Source organism: Schistocerca cancellata, chromosome 9 (assembly GCF_023864275.1).
Source record: "Schistocerca cancellata isolate TAMUIC-IGC-003103 chromosome 9, iqSchCanc2.1, whole genome shotgun sequence".
NCBI lineage: Eukaryota > Metazoa > Arthropoda > Insecta > Orthoptera > Acrididae > Schistocerca > Schistocerca cancellata.
In genome coordinates, this window is record NC_064634.1 from 317,812,811 (window position 1) to 317,834,183 (window position 21,373).

Genomic DNA, 21,373 nt, shown 5'->3' on the forward strand with positions numbered 1-21,373 from the left:
TGTTGGTGGAAATAAGATCGTTTGGCAATCAGTTTCAAATGCCAGTTCTCAAAATTTTCTCAATAGTGTTTCTCGATAGGAACGTCGCCTTCCCTCCAGGGATTCCCATTTGAGTTACCTAAGCATTTCCATGATACTTCCATGTTGTTCAAAACTACCGGTAAAAAATCTAGCAGCCCGCCTCTGACTTGCTTCTACATTTTCCTTCAGTCTAATCTGGTACAGGTCCCAAACACTCGAGCAGTACTCAAGAATAGGTAGCACCAGCATCCTTCACAGGTGAACCATTCTTTCATAAAACTCCCCCAATAAACAGACGTCGACCATTCGCCTTCCCTGTCATAGTTCTCACATGCTCGTTCCATTGCATACCACCTATTAGTGAAAACCACAGCAAAATACATACAGAAAAACACAGTGGGATGCCTTAATTTAGTTATATGTATAAATATACATTGGATATGTTTCCTTCAGCAACACTCTGTAGACGTCTGCCTGTTGAGGTACAGGCAAAATGGAAAATTCTAACCACAGAACTATGCTTCCAGGGATAAAGAGAGGAGCATTGTGAACATGACTTCCAGCTCCGAGTTCCAAATTTCATGGGCAGAGATCATCGAGCGGGGCAGGAAGATCACGGAGCGCGTGCCGCTCAACGGTGTGGTGTGGTACCCGGGCGGCAGCATGAAGAGGAGCCGCCTGCTGCACAACATCTGCCTGCTGTTCTTCCACTTCATCCCAGCCATACTCATTGACACACTCATCTTCCTGGCTGGCCACAAACCGATGTGAGTATTAATGCTGTGACACTCGTCACTTTCGATTTCCAGTCTGTGAGGAAAGTCTTCAATAATTCTTACAGCCTGACCTCCTTGTTTTGGTCCAATAACTCTTTCATCCACAACAGTACATTTCTAAAAATACTATGAAAAGGATTAGATTTCCACTCATGATAAAGATGCTACACTGAGTTGCAGACAAGCATGACAAAGAGACTTTCAGGTATTGGACTTCTGGTCAAAGCCTTCTTCAGAAAGGAAAACATACACATTCTTGCAAGCAAGCACACCTCACACACACACACACACACACATACACACACACACACACACACACACACACACACACACACACACACACACACACACCACATGACTGCTATCTCCAGCAACTCCAGTGTGGCCAGAGATAGCAGTCACGTGTGTGAGATGTGCTTCCTTGTGTGAATGTTTGCGTATTTTCCTTTCTGATGGAGGCTTTGGCCAAAAGCTCAATGTGTAATAATCTTCTCATTGTGCCTATCTGGAACTCAACATGCCTAATTTATGGTGAATAGTAGCCTTTCATTTTAATAATATTGTTAATATTCCAACCTGGACTTTACAGTGCATTTTTAGTGATACAACTGTTGCTGGTGCAGTACCAGCAGATTCTCACTTCCCAAACTCTGCAATTTGGTTTGAGATGTACCAGTTTGAATGGAAATGAGCCTGATGAGTCACTACCAAGTTGTAGAGTAACTTGTTAGAGGTTAAAATGGAACAGCAGACCGCAGGTGCTGCTGAGTATCTTGTGGGCAGTAAAGCCTTGATTATATGGATGCAGTATAGACACATTTTTAAACCAACTTTTGCAATCTCCTGATTGTTGCTTTAAGTAGCCATCAACATAATGTTGATGGCTACTTAAAGAAAAGTGATTACCAGTAGGGGCAGGTGGGTCCTCAAGTATACTCATACTGCTTTCACCACTGCATCAGCATGCTTAAGACCTCTTCTAAAAATTACTGACTGGTCCAGTTATTTCAGATTGGGAGATCGGGTTCAAAATCATGCTATCACTATGAGACAGTCTGATACTAAAATGTTACCGGTATCTGCTTTGAGTTTCAGTAATTAACCTTTTGCTACAACATAACAACTTGATAAGTTTTGCTCATTGTTGCCAAGGGAATGCTTCATAACCTGTAAAACAGAAAAGAAAATAGATAAAAGATGGACAAGTTATGGTTCTTTTTCAGACCTTTGAGTCTTTCAGTGATGAATGACAAACCACATTTGAAATAAAATTCATTTGACATCTGTAAATTCAAGCTCTTTGGAACAATAGTTCTGAAGTTTCCACAGAGTTGGTACTTCCTTCTGCTATCAACTGCATTGGAGAAACAGCTGGCTCACACAATTTTTACACAAATCACCAACAAAATACTGTAACATATTTCTTCCTTGATTTTGGAGTGGATGCTTGACATTTTCACACCATCATGTGACATACCATCAACCGCACTTTACACATGACATTCTTGTCAAACTCTCAGTGAACTTGGGAAACCAGAACATGCTCTTTCTTGGGATTAATTGTGGCTGTACTTTGGCATGCAATTAACTTTTACACTTTGGTGACAAAAGTCATATGATGCCTTCTAATATCAGGTTGGACCTCCTTTGGCCCAGAATAGCGCAGCAACTGAAATTGGCATTGACTCAACAAGTTGTTGGATGTCCCCTGTAGAAATATTGAGCCATGTTGGCTCTATAGCCATACATAACTGCAGAAGTGTTGCCGGAGAGGGATTTTGTACATGAAGTGGCCTCTTAATTATGTCCCATGAGTGTTTGATGGGATTCGTGTTGAACAATGTGGGTGGCCAAATCATTCACTTGAATGGTTCACAATGTTCAAGCCAGTTGCAAACACTTGTTGCCTGGTGACATCTTTGGGAACATGAAGTCCATGAGTAGCTGCAAATGGTCTCCAAGTAGCCAAACATAACCATTTCCAGTTAATGATCAGTTCAGTTGGACCAGAGGACCTAGTCTACCCCATGTAAACACATCCCAGACCATTATGCAGCCACCACAAGTTTGCACAGTGCCTTGTTGACAACCTTGGTCCATGGCTTCATGGCATCTGCGCCACACTCAGACACTACCATCATATCTTACCAACTGAATTCGGGACACATCTGACCAGGCCATGGTTGTCTAGCTGTCTAGGATCCAACCCATATGGCCATGAGACCAGCAGAATGGCTGCAGGTGATGCTGTGCTGTTAGCAAAGGTATGGTCGTCTGCTGCCATAGCCTGTTAATGCCAAATTTTGTTGCACTGTCCTAACAGATACATTCATTGTACATCCCACATTAAATTCTGAGGTTATTTTATGCGAGTGTTGCTTGTCTGTTAGCACTGACAGCTCTACGCAAATGCCACTGATCTCAGTCATTAAGTGAAGGCTGTCAGCCACTGCGTTGTCCATTGTGAGAGTTAATGCCCAAAATTTGGTGTTCTCTGTGCATTCTTGACACTGTGGATCTACAAATCAATGAATTCCCTAATGATCTATGAAATGGAATGTCCAAAGCATCTAGTTCCAACTACCATTTTACACTTGAAGTCTGTTAACTCCCATTACACATCCATAATTACGCCAGAAACATTTTCACATGAGTACAAATGACAGCTCTGTCAATGCACTGCCCTTTTATACCTTGTGTATGGAACAGTACAGCCATCCATACATGTGTGTATACTATCTGATAACTTTTGTCACCTCAATGTCTTGTTCATGATGTGCTCAACATAGATGTCCACAATGACACACAATGGATGTGCACCACATGTCAGTTATATTTTCAGGAAATGGTACAAGATGCATTTTTTGTTGCTGAACTTACATGAGCTACTATCTACTATTAGACTTCATGTAACTAACCCCTTCTCCTCTTCTTAGCTGTGTCAAGTTGTAAAAACATGTCCATGCCGCAGTCCACATGCTCCCTATGCTGGCAACACACACAATCCTGCTAGGCAGCGTAATTATACCACTCTCAGTGAAGGTCCTGCTAATCAATGCAGCCACATAAACTGTCTACACTAGCCCATGTGTGAGTGAAATAGTTTCTGATGAGGGTTGAGAACCTCTATTTGAGAGGGTTCAGAACCTCTACTTGAGCTGCAAGAGAAGCTTAACAATTGACAACTCTAACACTACTGATTTCCACCCTGTAGCAATTCGATTGCGCTCAGAGAAGTTCTAGGATTCAACAACTGTATTAATAACATACAAAACTTAATGGTATTTTTATCCATGAACTAGCTGTTTTGACTTCCTCATAAAGTTCAACAAAGAAAATGTCTCACAATAGTAGCTCAAAGATATAAAAGTCAAGAATCCATTCAAAAAATCAAATACATCAATTTATTATCTCTTTAATAATCCTTGTCAAGTTTGTTTCTTCAGTTAGTACCTCTTGATGTTAATGTTTAGCTCCCCAGTCTAATATAAGGATGTTACCAAAACATCACACCCAGTCCAGCTAACCAACATATGTGTCATTCAGATAATACTTCCATAAAGCTATCACCAGAAAATCAAATCTGTCTGCACTAAAATAACAGCACTAGACATCTAATGCAGAACTGCCAATAACTCTATGTGTACTGAGTACTGAGTACTGAGGAACTTTCAAAGTCTGTTGAGCATATTAAGTACTTTAGGCAAGTGTCAGAGTAACTGCAAAATTATTGGCTTGTTTGTCATTCAGCTCTTATACAGGTAATGACAACCCTCTGTTCAATGCAACTGCCATGTAGAACCCCTCGTAACCTAATTTGGAAACTAACTGGCGGGAATGTTCATGTGATGTGACAGGAAATCTTCTGCATGCTGGCCAGTCCAGGTGATGGTCCCAGAGTTTCTGAAAGGTGTGAATGACACAAATTGCTTGGATTTGGGGAAAACCCACTCCATCCTATAAAGCTGCTAATAAAAAGTATATCTCCTCCTGCATTGTTCAGGTAGCTGATAATTCCACTGGTGCTCACTCTCATTTCGATTTCTATGGAAGTCTCTCTTACCCCATCTAATACACATAAAATAAGTCTCTACGGTGAATAATTATTCCTTCTTACCGGCTTAGAATAGATATACTACAATCTGATGGAATATTTCACATATGGTTTACATTCATTTCCCATCAAATTAAATCTTTCTCCAGAAAAATGTGAAAGATCATTAATTAACCAACATACCACATTTAATGGTCTGTTATTCATACAAACCTGAAAAAAATTATTTTCCAGATAGATACAAATTCTGTTTCTAAAAGCAGAAATGCCCAGAAGTTTTAATTAATAAATGCAAATTTACTTAAAAATTCTATTTCATAGTGAACTGTATCCACATGACCTATTCTATCAGAGATGATTTGAAAGATCTTTATTTTCTTCATATAAGTATCAGAAATTGTACAACATGTGCTGAAGCCCAGTTTGGAAAAAGAATGTGTGCAAGAACGAGTGTGCAAAGAAAGACTGCAACTATGCGAGAACATAAGAATGTATCAGTTAACTTCTGCTGTGCTGTCGCATCAAAAAGTAGGTGATTAAATCAGAGAAGTGCTCTGTTCACCGACAAGAAAATACTGCTGCTTCTCAAAAGAAACAATAATTTTCTGAAAGCTGATATAGAGCAAAAAGAAGAAAACAAATGCTATATCTGTGAGTAGCCAAATACCAGCACACATGTCAGGACCCAGGAGAGAAACACCTGAAGCCACAATGCAGAAGGGCCTCCTGAAGAAGAGAACACAACACCAAGCAGTAGCTGGGCTAAACACAGATAATTGACAGTGGTTATAACGCAGACAAGGACACGATGAAAGCAACTAATGTAAAAAAAAAAAAATGAAATGCAAAGTGGAAATTTTCGGCACAATGCTGTCAATAGGCCAAGAGCAAAGAGAGACTCAATCCAAATTGTGACCAGAGACAAAGATCAAGGGCCAAGCAAGCTTGTTATTGAGTGGTCCATAGTACAGTGATGACAGTAATTGACAATATCAGACACAAATACAGAACTGACTAGCTGACTGATCGTTTGCTGGTGGCTGTACTTATATCAAACGTAAGAAACACTATTGGCTAGTGTATTCATGTGCACACTCACATTGCAGAGTGATGTTCTGCAGCAAGATTCTACCTTCCAATGCCCAACTAGGTCCATCTCGTCCTGTCAGCTTCTGAGGAGCTGGATGCCAGATCCCTCCTCTCTGAAACAGGCACATTTGGGCAGAAATGCCCCAGATAGTGTGTGTGGCTGAAATGGAGGTACTGATGAAGACTTGGTCCCTTCAACCTCCAGTGTTGCAGAGAGGGTGTTGCGGCCTTCATTGGGATAGCATTGGCAATGGGGGTGCCAGAGAGCTCCACTTCTGCAAATGCAGAAGGGTTCACTGGTACAACAATGCAGAGTCATAGGCTGCCACCAGGGGTGGTGACCATGCTGCTATATTGTCACCAGAAGGCAGTGAAGGAGGTGGCAGCAGATGCAGTGCATGCACTTGAAGCCAAAGTTGGTTGTGGTGATGATGCTCAAGCCTCACCTGTGTTTGGATTGACATAACCCACCGCCTGTGGGTCCCCACACTGTCACTGGTGTTCAATCCTCAGTACTCCAATAAAAATGTGCCCATATAACCGCTCCAGTTGAGTAACAGTGGGAGGAATGGGACTGTGGTTCTAAAGGAGGCCATATCAGAAGATGAAGCAGGAGGAACTCAAGGAGCTATGACTGTTAATTAGCATGGTCTGATAAGTGGTCAAAAACAGGATGATGTCTGACATTCTGGCAAAGGAATCAACTGCATTTTTCATTTGGAATGAGACATTCTGCTTCACTATTTGAGGAAGCATGGAACAGATGACTGCAGGTTTGTTTTATGCCATAGGCCTCATAGAAAGTTTTAAAAGCAAATTCCATGAATTGCATCCCATTAGTACAGACCAGTGTGCGATGCCACCCTTTGATGGCCAAAACCTGAGCCATGGCACTGAAGATGGCATTGATCATGCTGGATGCCATGCATACAACATGTGAGTATTTTAAGCAAGTGTCCACAATGAACAATGACATTGATCCCAAAAACAGGCCTGGAAGATCGAGGTAGATGTGGCCCCAGGGCAGGAAGAGGTAGGCCTGTGGGTGAAAGACTGTGAGGGCACTGCCTAGTGCCAAGCACACTTCGTGCAGCCATGGACCATTCCTTCAATGTCATCATTGACCCCCAGCTAGTACATATGTCAACAAGCTAGTACCTTCATGCAGGACGTCCCACAATGTCCATAATGCAACAGACTCAACACCTGTTAGTGCAAGTCAGCCAGGATGGCCACTCAATACATGTTCATCTCAGATTGAAAAAGAATGATGTCATCAATAGCTGAGAGTCTGTGAGAAATACGTTTCCAGCTGAATTCATTTCCAAGCTGGTGGGTGAGGTAAGTTTGCCAGCCATTGGTCATTTAGTGGGGATCTAGCTACAAGGTGGAATCCTGGCACAGGGTGGCAGTGACGCAAGCAGCTGTAATGGGAAACTGTCCAAAATGTGTTGCCACTCAGTATTGATATAGAAGCTGAAGACCTCCTTTGGGCCAGCGGGTAGATGTGACAATGCATCAGCATTGGAATGCTGTGCCACAAGCTTGATGGAGGCATTGGCCTGTTCACTCCGGGAGGCTGGAGCATGGCCCAGATAATGCCATCAATGGCTTTTGATCAGTAATTAGGGGAAACTGTTTCCCAAAAAGGTACGAATGAAGTTTTTTAAATGGTAAAAACTATCCCCAGTGCCTCCTTTTCAGTATGGGAACAGGTGCACTGTGCAGGTTTCATATCTTTGACTGGTAAGCTATAGACTGGTTGGAGTCATCCCCATTCCTTTGCACCAAGGCCACCTCGATGCCATATGCAGATGCATCAGCTGCCACAACCAACGGGTGACGATGAGAGAATAGTGTGAGCGAATTTTAGCATGGTTTTCAATTGGGTAGAATTCCATTCACAGGCAAGGATCCAGCTGTGGGACAAAACCTTTTTACATAGCCGAATGAGTGGTTGTGCAATGTGGGCCACGCGAGTAAGAACTTGGAATAATAGTTGATGTTGCCCAAAAACATCTGCAATTTAGGAAAGTTTGTTGGGCGAGGAAAGGAGTCTATCACGGTGACTTTCTGATCAGTTGGCCTGTTCCCTCTTTGGTGAAACAGTGCCCCAAATACTGCACTTCTGGCTGAAAAAACCTGCACTTCTCTAAATGACAATGCAAGTCTGCATCCCGCAAGGTTATAAAAAGGATATGGAGATTTTGCAAATGCTCCTCGTAGCAGGGCTGTATCAGAATGAAATCATCCAAGTAAATCATGCTGTGTCAGCTGTTTCAGAAACTTTTGGAAAATTGTGGGGGCTGAGGCAATGCCAAATGGGAGCCTCTCGTACTTGTACAAACCAAAAGTAGTACTAATGGCAATGATGTTCTATGATTCCTCATCTAAGGGTAACTGGAGGTAAGGCTTAGTGAGGTCGATCTTGGAACTGTGTTCCCCTCCAGCATATTTGGTGAGAAGATGTTCCAGCCAGGGGTAGGGTAAGTTTCCACCTATGATTGAATGTTGATTGTAGCCTAGAACTCTCTACAGAATCTGAGAGAACCAGTGGGTGTTCTGATGATAAGTAGGGGAGTGATCCATGTGGCTTGATGATTTAGCTCCTGCTTCGTGGCAGACCAGAACTGGTCTGTAATGATAAAAACAAGGTGTATCATCTGGCCTTAGGATGATGTGTGCCTGAAAGCCAGAGGCACATCCCAGATCTGACTGAAACAGAGATGCAAACATAGTGCAGATATTGTCCAGTTCCTGGAAATAAACCGCAGTTGATTTGATCTTGAATTCATTGCAAACAGAAAATCCAGATGATGTAAAGGCATTGAGGCTGAAAATGTTGATAGCAAATGGGTGTTCCATTACAAAGAACATGATGAGACGCATGATGCTTATGTACATCATAGTGATTGAGAACTGCCCACAAAGAGAAATAGAACCATCTTCATAGGCCACCAAATGCCATGAGGATGGGAACAACTCAGGTGTGGCCTCTTCAGCAAAGAAATGGTAACTCCGCTGTCCACCTGGAAACTGAAGTGCCAGTGAAAAACATGAAGTATGAGAAACAATTTATACATCAAAGATTCATCTGGGGAGACCACGAGTCAACTACAGTACATGTACATTGTCCTTGTGTACTTGCAGGGCAGGATGGGAGAGGGTTCCACAACTTCAGCAAACTGGTCACAGACATTCCTATTTGCCACAGCATCTGCAGGATCCCCAACAATCTGGACAGTCTGCTCAGGAGTGAGCGAAAAAATGCTGTGGGCTTGAAGGGAACGATCAACATGACCATCAATAAGGGTTACTGGAGGCTCAGACACCATAGAGACTTCAGACAATAATGAATCACAATGTCACTGCAGCCTGTGATGCTGGGCTGGAATGTATGGTGGTGCACTAACTACCATAGGTTGGGCATCACCATGAGTCATTTGTTAGCATCCTGCACAATCCTGAATGAATGTATGATACATAAGATGTTCTCCAACAATGGGCTGTCCAGTTTTAGCACCACTGTGCAGATCTCAGGATTGGGTGCCAGCTGCACCACATCATAAATCAAAGAGTCCATGTATGAAGTCTTGCAGCCTTGATTGTCCACAAGTGACATTGCACTTGTAGATGACAGGTTGCAAGTCAGGAACTCACGAGCACCATGATTGTCCAGGTATTTAGGTTATTGGTGAAACTCAAGCCTGTAGGTAACCACCTGATTTCTTTGGGAATAATAGTTAGTCAACAGAGCACATATGTCTTGAATGGAGAGTGCAATATGGTAAGACAGATATGTCAGTTTGTGGAGCAGGAAGGATATTTGTGATGATTCCCAAGACAAAAACACTAGTGACTTGAATGGATCAATGAATCTCCAGTGACTTGAAATGCAATTAAATATTTCTTCAGTCAATGCAAATATGTGATCCAGTCCTACATAGTATCACTGAAATGTGGAAATGACAGAGGAAAAATGGGGGCATGGACTGCAGAGGTTGCTGAGGCCTAGAGAAAAGTGGCCTCATACACTCAAAATTTGTCCACCTGAAGCTCAAGTGACTTTTGTAACAATTCTACATGAAGCTGCTACCGTTGCATTAGATGCTGCTGTTGCTCCAACAGGCAAACCAATTTAGCATCCATGATACTCAACAACTTCTCTTTTCCTCATTAACAATGCTATATCCTTGAGCATGCGCATCGGAACCCAGGAGAGAAACATCTGAAGTTGCACACTGGTATGACCACCTGTGGAAGAAAACATGACACCAAGTGGTAGCCCAGCTAAACACAGCTGACTAACAGTGGGCACATTGATCCCAAAAACAGGCCTGGAAGAACAGGGTCAAAGCAACCTATGTAAGCAATGAAATCCAAATCAGAGACCTTCACCACAATGGTGTCAACATGCCAGGAGCAAAAAGAGACACAATCTGAATTGAGACCAAAGAGAAAAACCAAGTACCAAGCAAGGTTGTTATTGAATAGTCTATGGTACAGTGATGACAGTAATCAACAATATCAGATGCAAGTACAGAACCAACTGGCTGTTCATTGAGCTGCCACATTTGTATTGGCCGTGAGGAACGTTATTGGCCAGTGTATTCTCATGGCGGAATGAGTAGTATGCTCATGCTGCAAGAGCAGAGCTGCAGCAAGACTATGCCCTAGGCTCATTTCCTCTAGACAGCATTCAGTTTCCCTGGAGCTGGGTACCAGAACAAGCAAAAAACTGCTGAAGATTTTACAAAAGGAAATGTTCCACACAAAAAGCTCTTATCAGAGAGAATAAAAGTTATTTATTATATGTTATTATTTTCTTCCCAATCACCTCTTTTGCAATTAATTTTTCCTGTAGACATGCAGCAATGAAAAAATTTAAATTTGTGTATACAACCATGTACAAAAAGGATATTAATTTTGCCAAGAAAGATCTAATTTTGCCAAAAAAAGATGCTACATTTTCAGGTCCCTAAAACCTATAGAAGATGTGTTTTTGGTAATGTAGTCAGATCAGTGATATCATTTGTACAGTATTTGTCTGACTGATTTATGTGTTTTCATCTGATGCATGCAGTCCCGATCACTCCTTGATCATTGCCACTTCTGGTGACAAAACAATTTGTTTGTTTGTTTGTGTTTTGTGTGTGCGTGCACCTGCCTGGCTGTCTGTCTGTCTGTATCTGTGTGTGTAGCCATCATATACTGCTGATGGAAAGCTCTTCGGTCACCAGCCATGTGGTATTGTCGAAAAACTGTGACATTTCAACAAGTGACATGTCTGTCATCTTCTGGCAAAGTGCTGAAACACTGTCTGGGCTGGTGGTGTAGGCATTCTTGACCCACAAAGTGAGTTGAACTCTGCTGGTTGAACTCTTGACATACAGCTTCTCACATGTGTTGCCTCACCAATAGCTCTCCTTCCTGTTTAGGAGATGGTTATAAATTCTTTTTTTTATCAAGTTTCATATCAACACATTGCCAGAAGGTGATAGTGATGAGTATGACAGTCCTCGAAAGTCATGGTTTTCAGCACTGCTGCCTGACTGGAAACGCAAATGTGTTTCATCAAAATATTGCATGGTTTCCACATTTTCACCTGGCTAGACACACAAGAGCCTTCCACTTTCACATATAAGTAATGTCTGCTGTTGGCGTGTAATAAGAGATGTCACTATTCACCCCACTCAATACGCGAGTAGCAGACACTTATTCAGTGGCGCAACTGACTGCCTCAGAACATGGCCAATATAAAGCATTTCTTTATTAAAGTGCCATAACAATACAATTATGGAAATAATCTAATAAAATATAAAATTGAATGATCATTTATTAACATTGCCAATATAATCATTGTGACTTATGACTATTCTTTTCAGAATGATGAGAGTCCAACGAAGAATCATGAAAGGTTTTGAGGTGTTTGAGTACTATGCAAACAATCAGTGGCAGTTTATAAATGATTCTGCACTTGAAGTTAGAAAACAGTTGAACAAAAGGGAAAGGCTTCTTTATAAGATCGATGGAGATGATTTGGATATAGATGCTTACTTTGAAGATTGTATAAGGGCTGCAAGATTATACATCTTGAAAGAGCTACCAGAAACACTTCCAGCTGCCAGAAGACATCTGCGAATGTAAGTATACATACACCAGCATAAAAGATTATATGCAGTCTCTGGGACTTTTAATATGCATCACTTTTATAAATGTATGCTACATAGGAATAACATGCTCCTTACTAATAGCTCTGCCGAACAGGGAATTTTTTACACAAATCACACCAATAAGTATCAAATTACCTACATTGGCAGCTGCAGTTTTCATCCTGTACTGTAATGCTCACAATCACATGGAACACACTTTATGGCTAATCTAAGGAAACATTGATTACTCAGATGTACACAGTGTTTGACCATTATAGGGGCAAATGGAAAGGCTGAGTAGAGAATGATGGCAGAAGCAAATAATCCTAATAAATGTAAGTTGAGAAACCAAAGGGTTCCACAATATGATACATGCATAAGTGCAACCATGTCAACATTACAACACTCTTAATGCATCAGACTATTTTTATTTCAAGACACCACAAGTTATGCACTAATAACAAATCTATAACCATCACCCTGAATTCCAAAGTACTGTTAAATACCATTTCAATAACAAATGTGTGTGCCATGGCTCACCAATAGAGTGGCATCCTAGGTCCCCTGAATTGAATCCACTGAATTTTGTCTAAATAAATTTAAAAGTTTTGGTGTATTACAGCCCTGCTGATAGTGTTGATGAACTCTGGGAGTGCACTGTGGATTGTTGTCGTTCATTTTGAACACACCTTGGGAGTTTGAATATACATGGGCATCTCTAAGAAGACATGCTGTAGCATGCCATCACATGAATAGTACCTATGTGGAACACTCATTGCAATATGCATGTCATCAAGTGCATATCTGCGAAGTCACCTGAAGATGGCAACTAAGAAACTTGCTGAAACGTTGCCGGAGAATGACACATTGACTGAGCTGTCAACATGAGAAGATTTTATCATCATATCCAAAAGTTGTGTACAGGGTTATAGCATAGCACCACTATAATTATTTGTTGACAGTATTGTTGTCTACATGAAAGTATTGTCACTTAGATGGTATAAGAAAATGCAAAATGACTTATACAGTACTTCCATTCCCTTAGATATGGATAAATGCAAAATAACACACTCGAGTGAGATCAATGATCAGTTCTACATCATCCTTCCCAGAAGCTTACTGATATTAGGCAAAAGTCCTGAGATTCAAGTACCCATCATAATCAGAAGCTAACCAGCCTCTTGAGCAGTTTTCAAAGCATGTTGGTCAGGCTGATCTGCGGGTAGCTGTCAGGAGACATTGGGTACTTCCCAGGCTTAAGGACAGGGATAACTATGCTGTCTTGCTATAGTGAGGGGAGGGAACAAATGAGCCAAATGCGGTTGAAGACCCTGAGTAGATGTTGCCTTTGGGTAACATCCAAGTGTTGGATCATCTGGTTGTGGATGGAATCTGGGCTTGGGGCTGTGTCATGTGAAGATATAAGAACATGCAAGAATTCCCATTCAATGAAGGGTTCATTATAGGACTCAGTTTGGTGAGGGTTGAAATAGGGGGAGGTTTCTTCAACTCAGTCTTTCTGCTGGAGAAAGGTAGAGGACACCGATGCTGTGGCAAAGTGTGTGAACCTGGGCCGGTTGATTGTCTCTGGTGGCCCAGAAGGCTATGGACCAAACCTGCAATGAAGACACATATGTATCTGGGGAAAAACATTGCATTTCCAGCATTCCTTTTTACTCTGCTTAATGAGGTAGCAAGCATTAGCATGGAGATGCTTAAGAGCAATAGGGTTGGTCAAAGAAGGGTGTCGTGTAAATCACTGCAGTACCCGTCAGCAGTCCTGGATAGTGACTGCTGCATTCTTGGTCCACCACAGTACTTGTCAACAGCCACCACTGTACTGGTCAATGACAAGGCGGGACCAGTGGATAGGGGGATAGCAGTGCCAGTATCATGAAGAACAGTGCCAGGGATGTCTTGCATGACCGCATCAATGCAATCTGAGGGAGAGGTGTTGAAGTACACAGGAGATGCAGATAAATGTCAATTGGCTTTGTGGAATGCCCAACGTGGGGGCCTGTCTGCTGGCAGTGGCAGGTGAACAATAGAATCACCAGAAAGTGATCACTGTCACAGAGATCATCATGGAGTGACCAATGTAGGGAAGCCACAAGAGCAGGGAAGGAGATCATAAGATTGATAGCAGAAAAGGTGCCATGAGTGGTACTGAAGTGGGTAGGGGAACCATCATTGAGGAGACACAAATCAAAGTCTGTAATATGTTGGTCAATTAGAAGACCACTACCCATCGAAGTAGCACTCCACCACAGGGGATGGTGTGCATTGAGGTCCCCAAGGAGGAGATATGGGGGCAGGAGTTTCTGTATTAAGTTAGGCAGGTAAACACAAAGAAGTGGCCTACCTGGAGGAACCTAGACATTGCAGATGGTGATTGCTGGAATCATTCACACCCATACTGCTATTGCTTCCAGGTTGGTATCAAGGGTGGTCCAATCACCAATGGCATTGGTGTGAACCAAAGTGCAGACCTCTCCAGATACTGTCCTAGGGCTGGCACAGCTCGAACAGAACACCTGATAACCACAAAATGTTGGAGAGTGGTCATCACAGAAATGCCTTTGGACTTACGTTTCTTCTTCTCCTCTTTTGGAGGTTGAGTGGGGCAGGGCACAGAGGGAGAGCAGGCTTCTGCAGGCTCTGGAACTGAAAGAGAGTGGGTGACCTTGGGGTGCACAGATGATGCATCCCATGGATGAGTTGTGGTAGCAGGCCTCTGTTCTGAGAGATGCTGGAGGGAAGGATTCCAAAGGGGGGCAGGGAGCCCCATCACTGGAGGGTCCTGAAGAAGGGGGGCACTTCGTTGGCTATACAGGCGGAGTGGCAGCCGGAGGGGAGAGCATGGGAACTGTAGGGGAGGGAGATATGAGAGGGGGATGGGACAGAGAAAAGGAAGAGGTAGAAGGGGAAAGGAAGTAACAGAGGCAAAAGTAGAATAAATCAACACTAGCATAAGATAGATGATCCAGGGCCTTTTACTCTTGGATCTTCTTTTCTTTCTTGTAACCTGAGCAATCTGGCAAGCAAGGAGAGTGACAGTAATGACAATTTACACACATAAGTGGTGGAACACCAGGGCTTCTCTCATGGAGTGGGTGGCCAGTCACCACACAGAGGGTGGGAGATATACGCCCAAAACACAAGCACTGAAAGCACCTCATGGTGGCAGGCCATATGGCTTCATGTCACATCAGTAACATGTGACCACGACTTCTCTGGGAAGATGTCCCCATTGGAAGCTGAAATAAAGGTCTTTATGACCCTTGTGCACATGTCAAACAAAACGAATGCCACGTTTCTCCAGATTAGCCTAGAGTTTCTCATTAGTTCACAGGATGCGGTCCCTGTGAAAAGTCACTCCCTGGACCATATTCAGGGACTGATGAGAGGTAATAGGAACTGGAACATTTCCAAGATGATCACAAGCATGAAGAGCTACAGGTTGGGTGGCAGGATAAGCTTCGATCAACAGGGAACCTGACTGCATCTTAGTGAGGTACTCCATTTTGCCGGACTTGTCCTTGACATTCTCCACAAAAAATAATGGCTTTGTGGCAATGAATGTGTCCCTGTCCATCCTAGTACAACCAGGTAGTGGGGAAAGTTTTCATCCCAAGACAGTGGGTGTGGCCCTCCTCCCAGGGTGTAGCCTGGGAAGGGAAGGCTACAGAGTAATACAAAGCAGCATTCAGTGATCTGCTGCCACTCAAAGAGACAGCCGTTTGAGAACAGACAAAGTTTTGCAGCTTGATATGCTTCATGCATCAAACATCCACCCATTCCGATCATGGACTTTCCCCATGTGTGCCACCCTACCACAGCAAGGACCACCTGGCAAGATGACCATTGCTGGGAGTTCTTATGCTCCAGGATAACAAGCAACCATTTCTTGGCATACATGTGGAGGTAACAACATAGGTATCAGTAGTGTGATCCTTGTGTTGCCAGGGGCTCAGCCAGATGGATACATAAAAGCCCCACCACACGGACTGGCCACACATGCTGGTGATCTAGCAGGGTGGAGGGGGCTGTGTGGGGAAGGAAGACGGGGAGGAAAGGGAGGAGAGGAATCCATGCTGTAGGCACTAAGAAGGAAGTTCTTCCCCAAATTGCTCACACTAAAAACAGAAAATTTAGACATGGAGATCAAACCACAAATGGGGACCAAAATGGATGAAAGAGAACAGGCAAAAGGAACAAATTCACAAGAAATACAGGGAACCAGACAGATAGCTAGCTCGACGTAAACAAAATCACCAAAAGAGGGGGCAGCAGCAAAGGAGCCAGGATGGGGAAGAAGGGGTGCAGTGAAGGAAATGCAGCCTGGGAAGGCAGAATGGTCTGCAATAGCTCAGGGCCCCATGTGCACCGCACACAAACTCACAAAAGAACCATGAGCGCCCTGGAAGAATTTAAATGAGAATCACTGGCTGAAATGTGAGGTTTCATGTAACTGTGGTGGATCAGTTTACAGGAAAACAATATTTGAGATGGACCTCAGAACAATTATTCTGCCACCATTCAGTATCTAACACAGGAATCATGGGAATTAGACAAATTAGGGTTTTTATAAGGGATCACAGTAATCATGCACTGTATAGTGATTTCTAGACCATATAAGTAGATGTAGAAAGTAGCGAGTATACTGCTGATGTCCACTAACAGATTCCAAAGATTACTGCGTATAGTACCAGACATTTGTTTAGTACAATATAATGAACCTTAGACATTAGTTTAACAACAAAGTGGAAAGGATGGATTGCTTTTCATCATGTAGAGGGATCACTGAGTCAAAGACAGGTACACTGCTAAAATGTTATATGCTTTCATACAAAGTACTTCTACCAAAACGGGCACACAAACACCCAGAGAAGGACTTTGTCCAAAAGCTTATAACAATTTATCAGACTTTTTCATTGTGCCTGTCTGTGTCTCAATGGCTCCTCTACGTGGTGAGTAGCAGTGTATCCTTTCCCTTATTGTTATTAATCCATCCTGGACTCTCCATTGTTAGACATTAGTTTAGTCTACAATGCAGTTTTGCCACCTGACCAGGATTAATAAATAATAATTAAACATTTTTCTTGTGATCAAGCATTAGTTTAGTCTACAATGCAGTTTTGCCACCTGACCAGGATTAATAAATAATAATTAAACATTTTTCTTGTGATCAAGCAATTGCCCACCAAATGCAGTCCAGGTTACTAGTCTAGCAGATTATTTCCTATAAACTAAATCTTCTCCCGAACTGAGGCTTCTTTGAAAACAACAGTGCATTACTTTGCATGAGTGTGTTGGAGGAGGGGGACAGGGGGGGGGGGGGGCACATGGGGGGAGGGGGTGGGAGTGACAGTATTACATTGTCTAGCTCTGTCTATTGAACTGTTTTACCCACACAGTTACAGTAGAAAGAAGCCTACAGTATAACATGGAATCTAGGCCCTGGGGCAACTCGTCAGGTTTTAGTTACTTTTGAAAATCATTGCTTGAAGTGAAAGAAATGATAATTCACAGTAAAAACCCACACTAGCAGAGAACTGAATCATGAATGTGGAGTTGTGGGGTGGCTCTTATCCACTTAGTGATCAAACCACAAAGTACAACACAGAAATAATCACAAGTCTGACCATCACTATCAAAACAGATTTTACATGGGCTATAAAACAAAAAATACCCTCCTGGATAGCTATGTGTGTTAAAGCACTGCATCAAGAATGGGAATGTGTGTAAGCCCCAGATCAAATCCGTCTGGTGGACTAACAATGAGGGTCAATGTGCTGGCCAGCTTGGATATGGTTTTTAGGTGATTTCCCACATCCCACTAGCTGAATATTAGGCTAGTAACAAATTCCTGCTTCAGTTACTCGATTCACAAATATTTAGAAAACTTTCATTCCATTTCACACGAATAACACTACACGCAGACAAGGAGTAATGTTGCGGCAACAGAAAAGGCATATGGCCATTACTTAACATAACCATGCCAAATCTGTTAAGAATCATGCCAACCCTGCATTAATGTGTGACAAAAGCACAATTAAAAGAAGAATATAAAAACTACCACATACATCATTAAGTATTACATACAGACATAATTTTTATTGATTCTTATTCATAATCATATATCTCAATATGCATCTGCTGTGTGTATGTGTGTGTGTGTGTGTGTGTGTGTGTGTGTGTGTGTGTGTGTGTGTGTGCGTGTGTGTGTGACAGTAACAGTGAATGAAGTCTATTCCAAGGGTGACCTCTGATGGATAAAGATAGCAAGAAAAATGTTGTAGGCAGTGCAATTTTTAATTTAGCTTTGGGTTACTCTAAACTGTTGGTAATAGTCAACTGTTTGAATTTTAGTCTAGTTTTAACCAATAGGTAATGTAAATTACATATGAAAACACAGCTATAAAATGGAAGATAAATTCATTTTTAGATTACATGATTGAAAAATGTTGATATCTCTGTATTATATGTAGCAATAAAATAAAAGATTTTTTCTTATATTGCCAGAGCTCATGAACTAATTAATTAATCTTACACTAACATTACACGAAAAGTGTTTTAGGCTTCATTCTACTAGAAAAAACAGAGTGGTTTTATGTAATCTTTCAGTGCATGTGTGTGATATGGTTGTACTTCTCTTGTTCCTTTCACTGGTCAATTTACATGCATGCTTTTTTGTATCTTCCTTTAAAAAAATGTGCTTTGTGATGAATGGATTCATTAAGAATATGAAAACTTGGCAATTCACTTTCTTACATTCAGTGAATTTGTCCATGTGGATTCATACATCTGTGTTTCCCTCAGGACCAATAAATGCAACAAGTGGTGGGTAGTTTCTGAAAGCAAGTACAGTTGTGCATTCATAGTTTTTATGACATTCCTGCCAAACTTTCTGGGCACCAATGGCACATGTCTTCTTCACACAGTCCAGAGACTGAAAGAAGAATCAGCTTCAAGTTGAACCACAGTGGATAGCTGTTTGAATTGTGCCTTCTTCTTTTCCCAAGGCGTACTTGATTTCCAAAGCTACTGCCACCAATAATGCATACAAAATAGTTACTATTCCATTTTCCTAGCTGCCTGACCTGGTTCCCTGCTGTTTCTTCTTGTTTCCAAACATGAAAAAATACTTACAGGCAGAAAAATTCTGCTTAAATGAGATCACTGTTGAAACAGAGGCATACTTAAGAAATCTTGATTTTTACTATTTTTGGAGGGGCTTAAAAATGTCCAAAATACTGGGAAATGGTATATACATAAAAAAATTATTAAGTTTCTTTTTTTAAAATTTCACCTTCAGCCCTAAGAAGGATACCTATTGAACTGCTCTTGAACAATGCACCTGCAGCAATATGTGATGATAAAGATGATAACAAGGGTACAGCAAACAACATGTAACATGCCCCAGTGATAACTACCACTCGTCTTGCACAGTTGCTGTCCCAGCAGAGTTTGGTCTGGGGAGAACAGTTGTGAGCAACAACACATTTTCTGAGAGCACTATAAGCCATCTGTATGAGACTCAGTAGTCCATATTATAACTCCATTAATTTGTCTTTTTGTTCACAATATTCATCCATAAAATGAACCATGCATGGTTGAGTAATTTTGCCTTGAAGGATAAACTGTCACCTATTGCTCTACATACATGAGCAGTCACAGTGCCTTATGGAAGAACCTGCTCAGAACATCCAGCAAAGAAGGTTCATTCTTCATAGTCCCTTACAGCATATACCAGTTGTCATCACCTGTTGTTACCCTTGGCCTTCAGTTGCCAAACGTGCAGTTAAAAATTTTGCTACTCCATATGAACAAGGTATATTAAACAACACATAACATGCTCCTATGCTAATCATCTTCTGTGGCTAACTCTCCTATCTTCACTACATTTAATGATGCTAACTGGCATAATAACATTGTATATTATACAAAGGATTCACTACATTTAATGATGCTAACTGGCATAATAACATTGTATATTATACACAGGATATGTTGCATGACAGACAGGAATTATGAGAAAAAAAGTTACAGGCTGCATATTATCAGCACAATACCTAGTGTCAAGGTTTAGCGTGCAATCACCTGAAGAGTGCCAAAGCAGAACAGTTCAATGCAACTTCTAAAAATATATTTTACTTCTTTTATGTATTCCATGTACGTATATTAATTGCTAGATAAGAATGCCAATGGAATGAGGGACTCCCTTTTTTCATAACTGGAATACAAACTAACATACTGTTAATTTACTTTAAAAATGTAAAAATAATAATCAGTTGTCTGTATTTATTGATGCAATTATTGTTTTAAATGTTATTTATAAACTGTCATTTCAATTTTCAGAATGTACTGGGTGGACAAAATAACAAAAGCTGTGTTCCTTGGGCTGTTATTGTGGACACTGGTGTCATACTCTGATGCCATCTTCGACTTCCTACGTGCCTTTCTGAGACTTTTAAATTACTCTGTAGTACAGATCTTCAATGTTTTCAACTCAAGCTCTTCACAGTCACCATCGGTAACACCAGTGATACAAGACAAGTCACTTCTTTGATTCACTGGTAAATAGTGTGTACTGAGTTTGTTGCATAAGGCACTCCTTGTTGTCAGGAGGCAAATGAGTTAAGGACATGGAGATGATGTACAACATAATACGCTTTATAAGTCCTTACATTCATTGTGTATAGCACACATTACATACTACTCTTTCCAATTCAGGTGTAATCTCAATTACTGAAACTGTGTTCCTGTTATGGATGTATAACTGTAGGGAAATAAGTATTGATATATATGCATGAAGTGTGTATTGACACCTGAGATAAGTGAGTGTAATACATAAAAGAATAAATTCCTGAAGAAGTATAATCACATAAAGCACTACACAGTAACTGTACTGTGTTCCTACAAGTAAAATATTCATTACAATTGTAAAAAAGTAATGGAGTTGTTTGCAAATTCTATTAAGGCTCAAAAATATGTTATTGTCATTTTTAATTATGAAATAGATGGCATACAAGGTAATCTCTCAATATTTTCTATGTTTAGTTTGTAGATTCATCTATGACAAAGTACAAATACCTCCAACAAAGCTTTGCAAAGATTTCCATAAAACTTACATTCAGATAGTGCTGCTGTCTTTTTCACCATGTTATATATCACAAATATAGTTGTTGTTTCATGTATTTCTATGTCAGTAAACAGAGACGCATTAAATGTTTGTGGAACTAGTGATGAGTAAGCACCTGCCAGTCTGTGTTCCTGTA

At 41.3% G+C, this 21,373-nt stretch overlaps 1 protein-coding gene across 1 annotated transcript in view; it reads left to right on the forward strand.

The window, feature by feature from the left end:
* Positions 1-21,131, forward strand: part of LOC126100633 (fatty acyl-CoA reductase 1) — a 247,309-nt gene extending 226,178 nt beyond the window's left edge. Inside the window, exons 7-9 of the mRNA XM_049911260.1 lie at positions 549-788; positions 11,826-12,083; positions 20,454-21,131. Coding sequence (XP_049767217.1) covers positions 549-788; positions 11,826-12,083; positions 20,454-20,664 — 709 coding nt within the window. The 3' untranslated portion in view covers positions 20,665-21,131. The remainder of the gene's footprint in view (positions 1-548; positions 789-11,825; positions 12,084-20,453) is intronic.
* Positions 21,132-21,373: the final 242 nt, after the last annotated feature.